Source organism: Peromyscus leucopus, chromosome X (genome assembly GCF_004664715.2).
Source record: "Peromyscus leucopus breed LL Stock chromosome X, UCI_PerLeu_2.1, whole genome shotgun sequence".
NCBI lineage: Eukaryota > Metazoa > Chordata > Mammalia > Rodentia > Cricetidae > Peromyscus > Peromyscus leucopus.
In genome coordinates, this window is record NC_051083.1 from 113,818,369 (window position 1) to 113,838,145 (window position 19,777).

The 19,777-nt window shown below is 40.4% G+C and overlaps 1 protein-coding gene across 2 annotated transcripts in view; it reads right to left on the bottom strand.

Annotated features, from left to right (window-relative positions):
• Aifm1 (apoptosis inducing factor mitochondria associated 1) overlaps window positions 1–19,071 on the bottom strand; it is a 40,293-nt gene extending 21,222 nt beyond the window's left edge. The window contains exons 1-5 of one of the 2 annotated variants that reach the window (XM_028887360.1): window positions 18,747–19,071; window positions 8,348–8,490; window positions 2,307–2,406; window positions 1,040–1,164; window positions 785–915 (exon numbers count right to left, since the gene is read on the bottom strand). In XM_028887360.1, the coding sequence (XP_028743193.1) occupies window positions 785–915; window positions 1,040–1,164; window positions 2,307–2,406; window positions 8,348–8,490; window positions 18,747–18,849 (602 nt within the window). In that variant the 5' untranslated portion in view covers window positions 18,850–19,071. Of the gene's footprint in view, window positions 1–784; window positions 916–1,039; window positions 1,165–2,306; window positions 2,407–7,048; window positions 7,180–8,347; window positions 8,491–18,746 lie in introns of both variants that reach the window. The other variant, XM_028887361.2, reaches the window with a different exon arrangement.
• Between the last annotated feature and the right edge of the window lie 706 nt (window positions 19,072–19,777).

Here is a 19,777-nt window from a genome sequence, read left to right on the forward strand (position 1 = left end):
GAACACACATAAAAAAGCCAGGCAAGGTGGCATGCACCTGTAATCCCAACACTGCAGAAGCAAAGACAGGAAAATCCTTGCGGCTCACTGGTTATCCAGCCTAGCCTATTTAGTTGAGTCCCAGACCAGTGAGAGACCCGGTCTCAAAAATGCAAGGTAGATGGTAGCTGATAAATGACACCCAAGACTGACCTCTGGCCTCCACATATATGCAGGCATGTATGCTTGAGCACATACACACCCAAAAATAGTAAGAGTGCCATAAATCAGTTTCACTTGCTTTTATGTGACTTGCCTAGGTATTTATTTAAAAATTTTAAAATAATTTATTTAAATGTATTTTATGTGCATTGGTGTGAAGGTGTCAGATCCTTGGAACTGGAGTCACAGACAGTTGTGAGCTGTCATGTGGGTGCTGGGAATTGAACTTAGGTCCTCTGGAAGAACAGCCAGTGCTCTCAACTGCTGAGCCCTCTCTCCAGCCCCTTGCTTAGGTATGTATAAAGAAATGACAACATTGGCTAAGCTAATCTCTAACAGAGAAATCTAACCTAAAGGTCCTAGAAATAGGAGCCCTAGCATTTCACAGTCTAGCATTAAATTGCTGATTGTTGGTGGTTTGGGGAACAGAAGCTAGAATGCTCTTTGTTGCCTCTGAGCCTGACCAAATATGTACAATCGCAGACTTCCATGTAGAGCCTTCCTATTTATCATGCGTGATCAGTGGAAACTCTTAACCTGCTCCTCATGCTCAGTCAGGCCCTGTGTACATAAGCAAACATACCTCCTCTCTTTTCCATTCCACTGTCTGAACTGCAGTGTCTTCGTAACATTTGGATCATCTGAAAACCACAATTCTTTTGAAAGAGGAGGTCGCATGTATGGCAGCTCAGGGTCTTCAGATACAATCAGGACCTTTAGACACAAAATGGTATTTATCAGAGCTAAGCAGTTTAAAAGGCAGATGTCAAAACCTCCACACTGACTAAGTACTTGCACACTATACCCTCTATACCAAGCAAAATACCGTGCCCCTTACCCTGGCCCCAGGATCCCGAGCCCGGATGGATCGGGCTGCAGCAAAAGCAGCAGTACCTCCACCAATCAGCAGGAAAGGAACATGACTCGGTACTCTGACTGGAGGAGCTGACCCTCCCTCTTCAGCTGTAAGTAACAGAACAAGTAGGGTAAGTCTTCTTAAAGGCTCTCACGAGCCCTGGCCACTATTCTCAAGCCTCTACATAAAATAAAGCTAGCACCATCTATACTAATCTTTAACTTACTGGGTTTAGGATGTAGCTCAGTGCTAGGAAGCTTGCCTAGCATGTCCAAGATACTGGGTTTGATAGCCAGAACTTAAAAAAAAGGCCAAGTGGGGTGGGACAATACACCAAACCATCTTCCTAACCTCCTGGTGGGAGTGGAAAAGGCAAGCATTCCTTTCATTTTGCCAGTGGGGAAAATTTTAAATGGGGTGAAGGAGCTGATTGGTTTCTTTCATTCAGTAGGTCTATACTGGATCTAGGGCCTACCTTAAATATTAGTCTTTTCTTTTTTTCCCCTTTTTAAGACAGAGTCTCACTCTGTAGCCCAGGCTGGCCACAGACTTCCATATGCTGGGATTACAGGGTACATCACCGCACCTGGCTAGTTGTTTCTCAAATATATTAGAAAGCATATATTAAAAGGCCTCTGCCATTCTTATTATTTTTCTACTGACAACCAGGAAAATATCAAGTTCAGTTGCACCTTTTGTTAGCAATAAAGGGAAACACCTAGGAGGTCAATTGGGGATTATTATACAATGTTCATGAAGAAGGCGGCATTATTGAAAAAAGCAATACAAACAGCCTACCCAGAGCTATCTATAGGGCTTATTAAAGGATTACAACATTCCTCTTTGAAAATCCCAGTGAATCGAATGGAAGCGAAGGCTAGAGCTTTGTGCTACAGGAAAATAAACATATCTATAACAACTCAAAACTCCAAAGATTCAAGGGAATTAATATGACCAAAAAGCTTTAGTCATTGGGAAAAATAGCTTTCCTATCTTTTCCTGTTTTTCTTACCAAGCTTGCCTTTTAAAAAGCCTACATAAAGAAAGGCCCACAATAATTTTACTTCAAGCCTAAAATGCCAACTAAATACTTTAGGAAACTGCTCCCTGCTGTGGGGTAAAACCATAATTTCTGGTAGCTTACAATCTCACACTGTTGTACTACAACAAGGTATTAGCGAATCATAATCCTTAATCACTTTCCCTTATTTAGTCTCAAATCATCAGAAGAGACAGAGGAAATACTTACCAGAAGCAATGGCCCTCCTCTGTCTCTCTTCTGGTGTCAGTCCTAACCCCGCTATTCTTTCATTATATCTTTTTTGATCTTCTTTTATAGTCTTGTAGGCCTGTAGACCCAAACACGGAGAAAGTTTATTTCATGATACAGGTAACTCAGACCATAAGCTACTATCATTTCAATTAAATGAGAAGCTTTTGTCTACACTGCGGTTAGTTCTTCTATGCCAAAATCACTCAGGCCGTTTTCTTTCCCAGCACTGGGGAGGGGGCCCAGGGCTTCATGCATGCTAAGGAAGCACTCTATCACTGAGCCACATCCCCAGGCCAAAGCTCTTTTCTTTAGAAAGAAAACTATTCAGTGTACACATATTTGGTGAGGAAAGAATACTTGAAAGCAGATCAAAACATGTTTCAGATTTCCTGAGACTCTTGGTAAGGAACTCCCCTGATACCAAACTCAGAAAGTAGAAGTAAAGAAAGGGAAATGTAATGCTAGTAAGTATAGAAATGGCTAAAGTACAGAAAGAGGTTTTGGACTATGCCGGGTGCTAGTTGTAAAATCAATCTACATGGGGAATACATCTTCCTGATAGATGTTTCAGAGTTTGCCAGGGATTGAGATATGTGGCTAGGTGTATCTTAGTCTTAAAATGTAACTCATCTTTCCAGGCATAGCTTTTTTCTTTTTCTAAACTGAGGAGGTAGAAGTCTCACCTAGAAACACAACACATTAACAATTATAAAGGGTCAAACACCGTCTTCATTAAACACCTCTTGTATTTCAAATATACCCTTTCCCCTAGACTTTCAAACTGGGGAAAGGGATCTTAGCATTATGACTAGTTTGTTATTTATCTTTATTAACACACAACACCGGGGTTTATTAGTGACTTTTAACTTATTTTTAAAATATTTGGATGCTGGAGACCACCCATGGCCTTATGTTTATCAGGCCACTGAGCTATATTCCCCAGCCCTAATTAGTAACTTTCAAAAAAGTTACCAGTTGTGGTAACAACACTTTTAATCCCAGCACTTGGATGGAAGAGACATGCAGATTTATGTGAGTTTGAGGCCAATCTGGTCTACATAATGAGTTCTAAGCCAGTGAGGCTACAGGGTGAGACCTGAATCTCAAAAATAAATAAATAAATAAATAAATAAATAAATAAATAAATAAATAAATAAATAAATAAATAAATAAATTTTAAAAATGGGCTGTGCATGGTAGCACATGCCTTTAATTCCAGCATTTGGCAAGAAGAGACAGGCTGGTCTATATGAGTTTGAAGCCACAGATTAATTAATTAAAAAAAAAAATAAGTCAGCCAGGCAGTGGTGATGCACACCCTTAATCCCAGCACTCGGAACACAGAGGCAAGTAGATCTCTGTGAATTCGAGGCCAGCCTGGTCTACATAATGAATTCCAGGACAGTCAGAGCTGCTACACAGAGAAATCCCTGTCTCAAAAAAACAAAAACAAGAACAAAAAGTGGTGGACAAGAATGACTTTTTTTGAGATAGGGTCTCATGTGATTTAGGATCACCATGAACTTCTGGGTCCTCCTGTCTCCACCCCTCCCATTCTGGGATACAGGCATGGATTACTATGTCTGTCTGATTCATTCACTTTTGAAGACCAAACCCAGGACTTCTTATGTGCTGGACAAGCACTCTACCAACTGAGCTACAGTCCCAGCCCAAGGATGTCTTCTAATGACAATATTTTTGTTCTTTTGTATCCCACATGGTCAACAAGAAAAAAAATTTAAGTGACCATATCTCAAATGAAATCTCAAATTGACTGTAGAAATAAGGACAAGTATCATAAAATATATCCCAGGAATACTCCTAGGAGGTTGGGGATGTGAGTCAGTGATGGGATGTTTGGCCAACAAGCACAAGGGCCTGGTTTTGAGCCCTACTACCACATAAAAAATAAACTAATAAAGAAAAAAGACTTTCTATGACCACTTTACAGGGCAGCTCATTAGTGATGTGCTGCAAATGGGGACCCTAAGCCCTGAGAGGTGAGTAAAAGAGATGGTTTACTCTTATCGACAGAAGTGAACAGGAAAGAGACTGGGGCTATGCTCATGAGAGGGGTCATTCAGAAATGGTCTGAGCCATTCTATACCTCCTGAGGATTTTACACATAAAAGGATTGGCACAGGAAGGTTTATAGGAAAAGGGCTAAATTAAGGTTAAATGTGAAGAGACAGCCTTTAAGCTCAATGTTCTAAAGTGAAAGTTCATTTACATACACACCAAATAACAAATTATATTCTCCAAAGGGTTTCTGTATTCCTAGTTTACAAAGATTTCCAATTTGGGGCGGGGCGGGGGGGGGGGCGCGGGGGGGGGGGGGGGGGGGGGGAGGCAAATACAAGTTAGGCTAAGAAATACTACAAATATATGAAAAGATTAGTGGAGGCAACCTTTCTACATAGGAAGGAGTTTGAAAAGAAAGGCCATTTTTCTGGGGCAACAGGATTCTGTCACTTGACTAGTGGTGAAGGGCCCCAAAGTTGAACCTCCGTAATTATTCTAAAGGCCATCTGGGGCTGGTTCACTGAAACTAGCAAAAGATGAGAGTAAAGCACCTACCTGAGGTACCAGAGGAAGTCACTGGCATAAAAAGCTCACGTGGATGCTAATCAGGAGTTTGTGTATCAAGCAGCGGATAGTACCATTAAGGTCAATGTTTTTCAAACTGGTTGTAACCCATTAGTAGGCTATGAGATTTACTTGTAGGTTAGGATCAGCATTAGTAGAGGAGACGAGTCGATTAATAGTTTATGTCCAACCCGGTAAGTATAACACTAGTTAAAATGCATTGCATTTTACATATTTGTAGTTTTATGGGTTGCAAGATAAACTACATTTCTTACTGTAGATCACGGGAAAGTGTTTCTTTAAAGCCAGGGGGGCATAGACAGAGGGCCAGGAAGGTAAAGACCCCTTAATATAGGAGTTGCTGAAGGAGTAATTATAGTCAAATAAAAAAAACTGCAGGAAGAGCTATTGCTAAGGACTGAATTCCTGAATTCCTAGGCTGAAGCCCTAGCGGCCAGGATGACAGTATCCAGAGACCGGAGTGGTGGTGAGCTGGATAGGGCTTTCATAAGAAGAGCAGGAGACAGCAGCACTACCTCGCTTACTTTCTACACTGCCCTGCTCCATGTGAAAAGACGGCAAGGTGGAGGGTTGGCTGCATGCATGTCATGAAGAAAACCTTCACCGGAAACTTAACCTTGTCTGACATTCATCCTAGACCTTCCAGTCTTCAGAATTAAGAAAATAAATGTCTATACTTAAAGCCATTTTGTGGTATTTGATTATGAGAGTCTGAGAAACAAATATAAGTACTACATTATTTTTATTGAATTTGTTTGTGTGTTTGTATGTGCATGTTCACATGTGAGTACCACAGTCAGAGGACAACTTTAGAGAATTGTGTTTCTTGCTATCCTTATTGTAGGTCCTGGGGATCAAACTCAGGTTGTCAGGCTTGGAGGCAGGCACCTTTACTGACAGGCATCATTACCTACTGACCCATCTTATCAGCCCTGAAATTTGCAACCAGAGAAATCTCACCAAATCTGGACACTGATTTTAAGTTGTTTTTCATGACTAATATCAATTTTAGAGAAAAAATGTAAGCTGCTTGATAGCAAGTTTTCAACTATTTAAAATCTGAAACAAAAGTATACAGACTAGTTTGATAAATGTAGACAAAAGCTTATCATTTAACCTGGAGCCATTATAATAGGTTTATTACAAGCAGTGTTGGACAAACACAGAGGGCAATGAAGCATTTAACTGAATGACTTGAGAGAAATTTGTGCTGCTTAGCTATTTCTAAGACAGGAGCAAGCCACAGTGGCCGGCCTAGCTCATGGCTTGGCATCAAGAGCATGTGCATGTCAAGTCTGTGGGGGCAGGCCACCCAACTCTGGTCAGCAACACAAACCAGAGAATCAACAGAGTGAAGTCATTATGAACATGTCTAATGCAAACACTTGAAAATGATTTTTGAATAGATGAGGTGGAAGTGATGAGAAAAGGTGAAAATCATGAAATGGAAAGGTTAAGGCTCGGAGGAGGGGAGTATCTGAGTCACTGATGAGAGGTGTCAAGAAATCACCCAACATGAATGCTTCAGCCACGAGTTTGACCAAATTAGGGAACAAAGGGACACTGCCAAACAAATTGAGTTTGAAGTGGAGGCTGTGGGTGCTTTGGGAAAACACTCCAGTCTCTACGGCTCTCAGGACCTTGTCAAAGGCATTCAATAAAAGGCCTTTTCACAGTAAAAGCCGAGTTGATTGCTTCTCACAAAACAGAAAAATTACATTTTACCTAAAATGATTCAAAGTTGATGGTGCTCAAGTTCCCTTTATTTACCTATTCAACATTTACTCTGAGACTGTCTTGTTAGACATGCAGCACTAAAGCACAATATAATTTAGCAGTGTAAAAATAAGCACAAATTTGACAAAAGTTTCAAAGAAAAGGTTGATAGAAGGATTTGGCTCTAAATTCATGGGTTGAGACTGGTCTAGTATAACTTCAAAGGTTTGAAAATGAGATCTGAGGACTCTCTAGTGACTGACAATGTCCCTTTAACAAGTGTCTATAGGAAGCACATGCTGAGACTATTTCACTGTACTCTATGAACCAAGTATTATTAGTGCCATGGCTTCACCCACCCTCTCCCCAAACATAGTTTAGCATGAGCGTCTTACATAATAAACTCCTGCCCCAGTCACTGTTGCTCCTACAATTAAGAAGTATACTAGGCTGCTGCCATCTTTCCCAGAAGCACCTGTAGACGCTAGTGATCTAGAAGGGGATCCTAGGAGATGACACTGCACAACTGGAGGTAAACATAAGGCCAGGAAGGAGACAAAAGGAAATAGAAAAGGCACTAAGTATCAATGAATAAACATTTAATGCAAATGCAGAGAAGCATTTTGGTTACTGTGCTAAAAAAAAATGAAAAAGAAAAATTTTTACAAGCTGCTCCAGGATTGGAGGAAAAGGACTCTTCCCCAAAGTACGTTATCAGGCAGATGTTTATCTATTTCTTGCTCTGATCTGACTTACAACTGGCAGGAACTGGCTACTCTTCTTTACATTTTGGAGTCAGGTTAAGGTATGAGAATATGGGTAACTTCAAATAATTTTCATGCCTCCCCTTAACCTAGTGACAGGGGAACAAAATAATTTTACTATTATCAGAAGAGAAAGAACTAAAATTGTAACGGTATTGAACCATTTGTTCTTAGTATGTAAAGCAAACAGCTTTCTTTGATCAAGGGTGTTAGTAGGCATCGTCAAAGTCGATTTACTGAACCTTACGGGATTCAGTTTCAGGTGAATCTGCTTAGTTACAATACAAGTTTAAAAAAAAAAAAAAGAAACACCCACAGAATAAATCCTCTGTGACCTGCTAAGATGATCAGTTCTTTTAGGGAGATATAACCATGCTAACAATATGTACCAATTAAATGCTGTTTCTCAGCTCCCCAAAACTCCATTCTACAATTGGAGATACTAGACCCATTTCTATAATTTAGTCTTTGAGTGAGATCCAGGGATTTAGTTTTCCTTTTAGGAATGCTTAATATCTTTAACTGAAAGCTGTTTTTTAAATGGTCAATCTCAAGCTATGGGGAAAAAAGTCTTTAAAAAATTGGCAAATACATTAAAATCAAATATTGTGCTTAGGAGCTGCAATGAATGTTGACTTCGTTTACAGGTTACTTTATCACAATCAAGAGAACAACAAGTACAATTTTGTGGGTTAGTCAAGCCTCAGGAAACACAGCAGTTTTCAAGCAAAGAATAAAAAGACAAGTGAAAAAAAGAGCAGAGATCAATCAACATGACAGTAAATATCAGTCCCAAATCAAGAAGGCCTTTTGGAGTTTTTCCTCCAGGAGAACGTGGGATTAGTTGCGAAGTTTGAAAGCAGAGCAGTAGTGAGTCTCTCAATGGGAGCCGTCTGGCAGCTTCTCTACACAAGCTGCTTTTTTACTTACATATGCACCAGCTCCTATTGTTGATAAGCCCACAATAAGGACTAACACAGAATTATCGATTTTGCCCCCCGATGAACCAGAGCTAGCCATTTGTCTTGCCATCTGGAGTTCTAGAGGAACGCGCCATCGCTGGAACAAGTTGCCTAAAGGAACACAATTTGTTAACACACACACAAAGAAAACAGTTAACACATATTTATGATTAAATATCATTGTACTGTAGAAATAAAGAATACCTTGGGCTGTACGATGTTCACTGTTTGATGATCAAGAAAATTATAATCAAAACTATACACATAAATACTACAGATATTTCTGTACAACCTATGGTAATAGGACTTGCTTTTGAGGCAGGGATGCGCTTTGTAGTCTAAGTTGGTATCAGACTTGTGATCCTTCTAAGCCTATACTATCATACCCAGAGAAGCTGTTGGAGTTCTCAAGAGCACAATTTAAACATTATCCAATGAGAACATTCACAGCTTCCAGAAAGTTGGTTAAAAAAAAAAAAAAAAAAAAAGAGCAGTTCCTCCAATATCTTTACAACTTCACCATAAATGAAGTAAATACCAAGATAACCTATTTAGTAGATAGTCATCCCTCAGTATCTGTGAAGCTTAGAGTCTAGATCCCCAGAAGGACCTAAAATTTACATATGCTCAAGTTCCTTATAGAATATGGTACAGAATTTGCATACAACCTATGCTTATCATCACATATACTTCAAGCCATGTCTAAATTACTTATAATGATTAATATAATGTAAATAGCTGCTACACTTTATTGTTTACGGAAAAGAACAAAAAAGCAGGCTTGCCTCCAACTCACAGAGATCCACCTGAGGGCTGGGATTAAAGGTGTGTGCCACTACCACCCAGATTATTTTGTTGTTTCTTTCTTTTATAACAGGGTCTCACCATGTAGCCTGGCTGACCTGAAGCTCACTAAGTAGTCTGCCGCTGCCTCCCAAGTGCTGGGATTAAAGGTACATGCCCTGTCATGTCTGGCTTAAAAATATTTTTGAGCTGGGCGGTGGTGCCCCATGCCTTTAATCCCAGCACTCAGGAGACAGAGGCAGGTGGATCTCTGTGAGTTCAAGGCCAGCCTGGTCTACAGAGTGAGATCCAGAACAGGCAAGGCTACAGAGAGAAACTATGTCTCAAAAAAAAAAAAAGACTGTTGAGGACTGGAGAGATGGCTCAGCGGTTAATAGCACTGGCAGGACCTGGGTTCAATGCCCAGCACCCACATGGAAACTTACAACTGTCTGTAACTCCAGTTCCAGGGGATCTGATACCTTCACACCAATGCACATAAAGTTAAATAAATTTAAAAAAAGAAAAAAATATTTTTGATTAGTAGTTGGCTGAATCCATTGATGTGGAACCAATAGATACAGAAGGCTAAAAATATACAAAATTGACTACAGGCTACCTGGGACATTATGATACCCATTTCAGGAACAAAGATATACAAAATTGACTACAGGCTACCTGGGACATTATGATACCTATTTCAGGAACAATCTACCTGGCAGAAACCTTGCTTAATTACAACCCTGGAACATACAGTTCTGTCTTATGTGTAAAGTAACGTGTCCTAGAAGAAAGAAACATTAAAAATCAAAAGGAAGTCAGAACAAAAATTTTACAATGAACTTAATCTCTCATAATAACTGAATTTATACTCTTAACTATATTCCAGAATGACAAAATGTAAAGTGACTACCAATGTCTTGCAGTTTCTTGTTCAACAGAATACAGTCATTTTTTATATTAGCACTCTGCAATAATCATATGATCATGACATGCTATGAACATGAAAATGTGAGACATTTGCAGTTCTTTTTCCCCAGTGGATGCTGCCATTTTCAGATGAGGCATGTGCCTTCCCAGTGATTATACCTTGTGGGTGTTCACTACTGATAGAATAGTGATTCTTTCCAGCTTTATAGACAGTCTGGTCTCTGGAACAATTGTACCCTCCTGGGGTATAAAAGCAGCCCTCAAAATACATAGGTCTATGTTTCAAGAAAATTTTACTTATAGCTACTAAAATCCAAGTTTTATATAATTCTTAAGTATTACAATATTGTCTGTTACTAAGGTTTTCCTGGCCATTTAAAATATATAAAAGCTGCTGAGTATGGTAGCTTACACCTGTAATCTTAGCACTAGGGAGGCTGAAGCAGGAGGATTACTGCAAATTTGAGGCCAGGCTGGGTTACAGTATGAGAATGTCTCAAAAATACCTAAAAACTATACAAATAAATGAATACATAAACCTTCACATGGTGGCTCATGCCTGTAATTTCTATTCTAGCACCTGAGAGGGAGGGTGAGGCTGGACGATCCTAAATTGAAAGACAGGACGCTTTCAATTTAGTGGTTCTAGCCAACTCAGGCTACGAAGTGAGACTGTCTCCAAAAATACAATACATCAACAACAGAAAGTAAAGTCCACTCCGCTTGTGTAGTACACAAAAGCAGGAGCTACCTGATCATGGTTGGCTGAGTATGTTCGATTTGATCTAGAGCAGTGGTTCTTTCTTCCCCCACAGTGGGTTCCTGGGATTGAAGGCAAGTCTTTCAGCTTGGCAGCAAGTACCTTTACTGCTAAGTCATCTCACTGGCTTTTTTGCTTTGTGAGACAATGTCTCCTTAGGCAGTCCAGGGGGGTCCTCCCTCCTGCCTTAGCCTGATGAGTACTAGAATTACAGGCTTGGCCTATCAACACAGGGTTCCAATCTCCATTTCTAACAAGGTCCTGAGTAATGATGACACTAGTCTTGCAAACAGGACACTACTTTGAAAAACCATAGATCTAAAGGCTGATATTTGAGTTCTTATCCTGACTAGGTTTTAAAAGATAAACAGAGGCTAGGCACAGTGGTACACACCTTTGATCCTATTACTTGGGAGGCAGAGGCTGGCAGACCTTCGTTGAGTTCAAGGTTAGCCTGGTCTACAAAGGGAGTTCCACATTAGTCAGAGCTACATAGTGAGATCTGGGTCTTAAAGGAAAACAATACAAAAACAAAAACATACAAGAAAAAAAAAGAGCCAGGCCTGGTAGATTAAGCTTGCAATTTTAGCTACTCCTAAGACTGAGGTAAATTCATAAATTCAAGGCCTTCTTGGGATATAAAATGCGTTAAAAACCAGCAAGATCAATGAAGGGAGACCTTAGGTTTAAAAAATATTTTAAAAGGGGGCTGGGTATACAGCTCAATGATAGGGTGCTTACCTAGCATGTGAAAGAACCTAGGGCCAATCTCCAGTACTGTTTAATTTTTAAAAAGGCTTTGGTAGTAGCGTCCTATATAAACTTACAGACATGGAAAATGCAACATTCTACCCTTTCCTTTCACAGTGTCAGGGCACAGAGGGGCTAAAAACAAGCCTCTTATTACAATTCTTGGGATCATAAGTATTTTAGAACTCAGAACAGTTTTCAGTACATAGTGCATATACCTGGCACAGGAAGGGAGAGCAATCTAGACACAAACCAATTCATATTCTAAGAGGAAATTACACTGTGGTATTAAAAAAATCTAATTGGGGCTGCAAAGATGGCTCAGTGGTGAAAAGTACTTGCTGCTCTTTCAGAGAACCTGAATCTGGGTTTGGTTCTCAACTCCCACATGAGTGGCTTACAACCATCTGTAATTCCAGTTCAGACATTCTCTTCTGACCTCCACGAGCAACAGGCATCCATGTGGTGCACATATATACATTCAGACAAAACAGTCATAAAGTTAAAATAAATAAATCTAAAAAATATTCTAAGTAATCTCTTTCCAATATAGGTCAAATTTCACAATGGAAAGTGGGTTACACAAACGTGATAGTCCTATTTCAATTTCTGAAATATAGATAGGAGACTTTAAATCTACACTCTCTAGGGAAGAAAATATATTTTTCTTTACTCTTCTTTGTATCGTATCTGGTTTAGAACTCTTTGTTGTCATGAAATAAAACAGTTTAATTTTTAGACAGTAATTTATTAAAATAAGCCGAATGGTGGTAGCAGTGCATGCCTTTAATCCCAGCACTTGGGAGGCAGAGGCAGGAGGATCTCTGTGAGTGTGAGGCCAGCATGGGCTACAGTTCCAAGACAGCCAAGGCTGCACAAAAACCCTGTCTTGAAAAACCAAAAGAAAAAATATATTAAATGTATTAAAATAAAACCCCTAAGTTTAGCACTTTTTTTCTTCTTTTTCAGAGGCAGAGTCTTGCTATGTTGTCCAGGCGAGCTAGCAGTAAACTGGTGATTCTGCAGACTCCATCTCTGAAACTTCTGGCATTAGCCTCCATTTTAATCTATGAAACTCTTCCCATACCTTTCTCTTCAAAGTTTAAATTTTTCAGGGAACCATCCATCACCTTCACTTGTCTTATGAGAAGGTGACTTACTCTTGACTTCTCATTACTGTACCAGTCACTTGTTTTAGATGTTCTGCAGCACAGGTCAAGATTTTGTACTTATAATACTTAGAATGCAGTTCCCAATGACCCAATTTGTGCTTGTGTAACAGTGCCTGATACACAGCAGGTAGAAATAATTTTTTAAGAGTGAGGTATCGGCCGGGCGATGGTGGCCCATGCCTTTAATCCCAGCACTTGGGAGGCAGAGGCAGGCGGATCTCTGTGAGTTTGAGGCCAGCCTGGTCTACAGAGTGAGTTCCAGGAAAGGCACAGAGCTACACAGAGAAACCCTGTCTTGAAAAATCAAAAAAAAAAAAAAAAAAAAAAAGAGTGAGGGTATCACTGTGTAGCTCTGGCTGGCCCAGAACTTGCTATGTAGACCAGGCTGGTCCTGAACTGAACTCACAGAAATCTGTCCGCCTCTGCCTCCAGAGTGCTGTCATTAAAGGTGTGCACTGCCACCTGGCCCTGGTTTAATATATGTTGCTAAAGAATGAAGGAAAGAAACAGAAATTCCTTCTAATCTGATCGATATTGACCAAACTTTTGCTGTTTCTTTTTGAGATGAGAATTTGCTATGTAACTCTGACTTGCTTTGAACTCCTGATCCCCTACCTCAGCCTCCCCAGTCCTTTGAATGGATCTTTATTTCTACTTGTCTTGTTTCTTTGAGACATGGTCTCATACTGTAGACTGAGTAGGGTTAGAACTTGCTGTGTAGCCTAGACTGGCCTCAAATTCTTGGCAGTTTTCCTCCTGGGATTATAGGCATGAACCAAGGCTCTAGCATTGACTAAACATTAAAGAATTCTTTGAGAAGATTTCTAACCTAGATCCCATTAATTTCATGTTGCTTAATAAAAAAAATTAGCAACTTTAAGTACCACAGACTATCACTAAAGTAATACTTTAACCAGTAAGCTCATTTTTGGGGGTCTCAAATTTTCCTATTATCCATACTCCCAGACCTTTCCAGAAACACATTCAAATGCTGAGGCGCTTAGGAATCCCAAATGATTAAGAAGTCTATATGCTTTTAAAACTTGATTCCTAAACATCAAGCTAATTTTTCCAACATAGATAAAACACAGCCTATTTAATGTGCCTGCTGTAGCTAGATGATTTTTTATAAATAATGCACAATTATTTAATTTAATTTTATCAGCCTTTAAAAAAAATTATCAACCCTGACTGGGCAGCGGTGACACACACCTTTAATCTCAACACTGGGGAGGCAGAGCCAGGGGCATCTCTGTGAGTTCAAGGCCAGCCTGGTCTACAGAGTGAGATCCAGGACAGGCACCAAAACTACACAGAGAAACCCTGTCTCGAAAAAAAAATTATCAACCCTTGTTGGAATTTTAGAAAAATAAGAATGATAACTATAGTACAGAATGAACCATTCTTACAAAAAGCACAGCAGAAAAAAAAACCGTTAGGTAATAGAAAAAAAAAACCCTTCACTGGGAATTTAGTATGTGTCAGAAACTGTACAGGATGCTTAGGACACAGCAACAGATAAGACAAAGTCCCAGTCCTTGGATTTAGGAGGGGGAAGTGGCTACTGTTATTCTGAATACGAGAAAATATGCTTGATACAAATCGCAAGAGAAGCAAGGCTGCTGTGTTTGTTTTTCTTACTCCTTAAGTCAGAAGAAGAGAAAGACAAGAGTCACTACTCATCTAAAACAATACTTCCCAAATTTACCCGATCATACGAATTCTAAGAGTTGGCTAAAATACAGATTCCAGGACTCTATCCAGGAGAACTTTATTCTCATTCCCAAGAGTCTCTTTCATAGATCCTGGAGTAGATTTGGGTTTTATCCTTTACTCAATTCATATAACCAGGCAACTTTGGGAAGCATGACCTAGAAGAATGTTAACACATGCAGCAATTCCTTCAAACATTTTTTTTTAAATCTAACTTATTAACTGATTATAGAAAAAGTTATCCTGCCAAAGGGGGGGAAAACCTTGATTAGGTAGGATGAGTAGAGAAGACTCATATAGGCTTTAAAAAGATGCCACCCAGCACTCTAAAGGCTAAAAAAAAGGAGCATGGGATCAAGACAAGATTTAGCTACATAGTGAGTTGGGTATAGGGTGTTCAACTGGAATGCTTATTAAGACTTAGCTATTGGAAACACATGAACTATGAACCAAAGGCTGAGGGGCCCCCAGCTGGATCAGGCCCTCTGAATAGGTGAGACAGTTGATTGGCTTGATCAGTTTGGGAGGCAACTAGGCAATGGGACCATGTCCTGTGCTCATTGCATGAGCTGGCTGTTTGAAACCTGGAGCTTATGCAGGGATGCTTGGCTCAGTCTGGGAGGAAGGAACTGGACTTCCCTGGACTGAGTCTACCAGGTTGATCATAGTCCTTGGGGGAGGATTTGCCCTGGAGGAGGTGGGAATGGGGGGTGAGCTGGGGGTAAGGGGAGGGGGTGGGAGGGGGGAGAATAGGGGAACCCGTGGTTGATATGTAGAACTGAATGGTATTGTAAAATAAAATAATAAAAAAAATTGTATAGCTACAAAAAAAAAAGACTTAGCTATGCCAGGTGGGTGGCGGGGTTGGGGGGGTTTTTGTGTGTGTGTGTGTTGTTGTGTGTGTGTGTGTGTGTGTGTGTGTGTGCACTCCTTTAATCCGCACTCAGGAGCAGAGCAGTGACCTCTGTGAGTCGAGGCTGTCTCAGGCGAGATCCAGACAGCAAAATACACAGAAACCTGTCGAAAAAAAAAAAAATATTGAGTTACATAGTGAGTTGGGGGAAGGGTGTAGCAACTGGAATACAAACCAAGATCCTGTCTCAAGGGGCTAGAGAGATGGCTCAGAGGTTAAAAGCACTGGCTACTCATTCAGAGGACCTGAGTTTAATTCCCAGCACCCACATGGCAGCTCACAACTGTCTGTAACTCCAATTCCAGGGGATCTGACACCTTCACATCAATGCACATAAGATAAACTTAAATAAATTATAAAAAAAGATCCTGTCTCAAAATATCAAAAAATCAATGTGTCATTTTAACAGTGTCCACAATCTAGGTAAGATTCTAGGTCACAAGAAGTTCAGTTTCTTTTTTCTTTCTTTCTTTCTTTTTTTTTTTTTTTTTTTTTTTTTTGCTTTGTTTTGTTTTTTCGAGACAGGGTTTCTGTGTAGTTTTGGTGCCTGTCCTGGATCTCGCTCTGTAGACCAGGCTGGCCTCGAACTCACAGAGATCTGCCTGCCTCCCGAGTGCTAGGACTAAAGGCGTGCGCCACCATCGCCCGGCTCAGTTTCTTTTTTAAAGACAAAAAGATTCAGGCCAGGCTGACCACCTAGTGCTGAACACCTTTAAACCCCAGCACTCAGGGGACAGATCCAGGCCGACCTCTATGAGCCAGCCTGGTGAGTTCTAGAACAACCAGGGCTGCATAATAGATACTGTCTCAAAAAAGAAAAAAAAAAGATGCTATGATTCCAAATAAAGAAAAATAGTCAAATATTTGAACCTTAGGTCAGAGAGTTAGTGATCAGTTTGACACAATGGGCACCATAATACTGGGTGAATAAAATATTATAGAACACTAAATATCTATTATCAACTTCTCAGAAATGGATGCAGACTTAGTTACGTTTAATCATTTCTGAAAAGAGGCAGAAAATCCAAATAAAGCAGAATAGCAGCTATTGAGGTTTTAAGAAAAAAAAAATAAAAAATAAAAAACCAGAATGGAAATTAACCTAACAATGTCAGAGACGTAGATGCATAGTTTCAAGGCAAGCTCAAGTTTTTTTTTTTTTTTTTTGGTTTTTCGAGACAGGGTTTCTCTGCGTAGCTTTCCTTTCTAGCTAACTTTAGCCCCTCCTCAACCACAGATCCACCTCCCTCCGATCGAAAAGGCGTGCGCCACACCCCGCCAACCAAGTTTGCTAAAACAAGAAAAATAAAAGCAAAAAATAAAAGTTTGCTAACAACCTGGCAAAGTATTAGAGGGGATAAAAGGGGGGAAGTGGTATATAAACCTTGACTCTTGCCCACCTCTGGGAAAGCATGTGGCAGATGCTGCTATGTGAAAAAGCAATCAGATTAAAGGCAACTGGCAATGAGCCATAAAACTATTAATTCCTACAATGAAAGTATCATAATTTCTTTTTGAAATTGTAACCCCACCCCCACTCATTTTTAAAGCAAGTGATGTCATACTCTGATTCGTGGCCAAAGGACAAAGAAATGTATGTAAAAAGATGGATGGGTATGACTGGAAGTCATAGTATTTTTACAGGAGACTGCCTTCAAAAAAGCCATGCAGTGGGAAAAAAAGCATTTCAGTCTGTATTTTTTTTCAGCAGGTCTAATACTGTAACCAAATGAATGTTTAATTGATGAGAACTTTGGTTAGATGACAGAATTCTTGCAAAAGCTATGTACTGAGCAAAATAAATACACGATATTAGAAAGCCTAGTATCTTCAGGTTATCTATATTTCTATAAATTTCTTCACAATTTACATACAGCACCACCACTTCCATACACAGAAATACAAATTCTATTCACTGGGTTTTTAGATAAGCCAGAGGGGTTTGTTGTTTGTTTGTCTGTTTTTGCTAAAACAAATTCTCAAGTTAAAGAGAAGTATTTTGTAGGACATAACTCAGCTAACACTTATTTTTTTGACAGGGTCTCAACTGTGTAGCCATGGCTGGCCTAGAACTTCCTCTGTAGACCAGGATGGTCTTGAATTTACAGATATCTGCCTGCTTCTGCCTCCAGAATGCTGAGATTAAAATCATGTGCCACCACACCCAGTAGAAAACACTAAGAAACATTTTGATTCATAGCAAGTGGACAAACTTTCCAAACACATTTGCAAAGATCCTAACAATCAAAAAGTATTTTCCACTTATTTCTAAACAACCCAGAAGGCATCTGCACATTACAAAAGCCTTAAGGATAATGTTTGATATTATAATTGTAATTACCACAGGATGATATACTTAAAAAAAAATCATTGATTTTTTAAAGTGTACCTTGTAAAAGGGGGTCATTCATTCCCACAAATTTGTATAGGTTGAAAATAAGCTGACTCAAACCATGCTCAGAAAAAACCATAAATATCGGATGCACAATGGGTTAATTACTAGAAAGAGAACCGAATTCATGCTTAACTGTTTCCGGTCAAACTTTAGGAAGCAGGGTAGGGGTGTAGCAATAGATTGGGGCCTAGAGACTGGCAGAGCAGCTTTAGCTCTACCTATTAATTATGTGACCTTCTGCAAGTAATTTCACCTCTCTGTTCCTCAATTTACTATCCATAAACTGAATGGGTTGATGTTTACCACAAAATCCCTTCCAGCTCTAAAGTTTGATAAGACAACTTCTCAGAGAACAGTGTGTTCTAAAAAATTTCATTGAAGCATGTAAGAACATCAGGAACTGAACTGTTCGGGCATCTCAAATCAATTCTGCGCTTATTCTCTCCTTATCTGGTGTACAATCAAGTCCTTACTGGTGTTACACTTCGTAGGTCATTCAAATCTACAGCTCTCATGCGGAGTTTTGGAAAGTAGAGCGAATAATCTGATTTACAGGAGAAACTTGGGCATAGGGTTGTCACAACCAACAAATGACAATGTCCATCTGACCTCAATGCTTTAAAAAGGCAAGGCGGCAGCGATGGGCAACATGCTGTGGCCAAGCTCTGTTATCCCCAAAATACAAAGACTCCCAGAAGGCCTCACACTGACTTCTGGGATTCACATCTCTTGAAGGTCAGGTCGGAATAAATGTACCGGTTCCTCAGCTTGCAAACTCTGGGTTCGTATCCCGCCAATTTAGAATTCCTGTAATGGGAAGTTTTTTTGTTTTTTGTTTTTTGTTTTTTTGAAGGACGGGGGAGCTCTGCGAGAGACTGGGAGCCTAAGGCACCTAGGCCTTTGGACTTTGCAGTAGGGTAAGGGGTTGTCCCGGATGGGTCAGCTAGTCACCTGGAAGCCGGTTCCTCTGTCTCGGTCTCTGGACGCACACCGTCCGCACCAAGGGCACCAGTTTTTGCTTGAAAGCACCCGCCAGGCCTCCGCACCGGAACATTTCGGCAACCGCTACTCAGAACCTTCCCACTCCTGCTTTTCCTTCCACACCGTCGAACGGGTCAAACAGCACGGGCTCGGGTCCGCTCCCCCTCCCGTCACACGCACACTACGCAGGCTCCTCCTCCTCGCCCCAAGTGGACATTGGATAGAGAAACCGGCCCGCTAGAGCCGGGAAAAAGGCACTGAGGCTGAAGACTTACTGCGCAGGCGTAGTACTCAGCGCTGCCTTGCAATTGGTCCCACGGTAATGAGGTCTGCGCATGCGTCCAACTCCCCACGCGCTCTGCAAAGAACCGGGTCCCGCCTCCGGATTTACAAGTTTCCGCGAGTTAGTAGTACTGTATTAGGTTGAGCCGCTTAGGAAACCTGTCCAAGGAGAGACTTGTGCCTGGCGGCTGTGGGTGGTGCTACTGCAATGTTGGTGATGGGAACTGATAGCACATCACAAAAACCGACTCCAGAACCTTACTTTCTTTTTGTGTGTTTTAGGTAACTGGCTATCAGGCATTTAAACCTTTCTGAATCTATTCGTGGGATCCAATGGTAGTCTTTCCCCCAAGTGAGTCGCCGCACCTGACTTTCAGAATCCTGAATAAACTTCCATTTTTTTACAAGTAACTGGCACTTTCTCATGCAGCCCTTTTTTTGGAGTGGGGGAAGTGGACTGGGGGCGTGTACTTCCCCTGTTCTTTCTCTGTATCATTTTCATATGCTGTACCAAATGCTTTGAATAGTCTCCCGCTATTACGGCTTTAGTGCTTGAGAAGAGAAGGCTGACAAAAGTTTGTGCCAGACAGATTTTCTGTGAAAGAAATCCTAAGCAGGACTGAGAAAGTTGTAGGATATACAGAGCTAGAAGTGAGAGAAAATAGGTCTTTTGCTCTCCTGTGGGCAGAACACATACACCTTTTTCAAAGATTTGAATT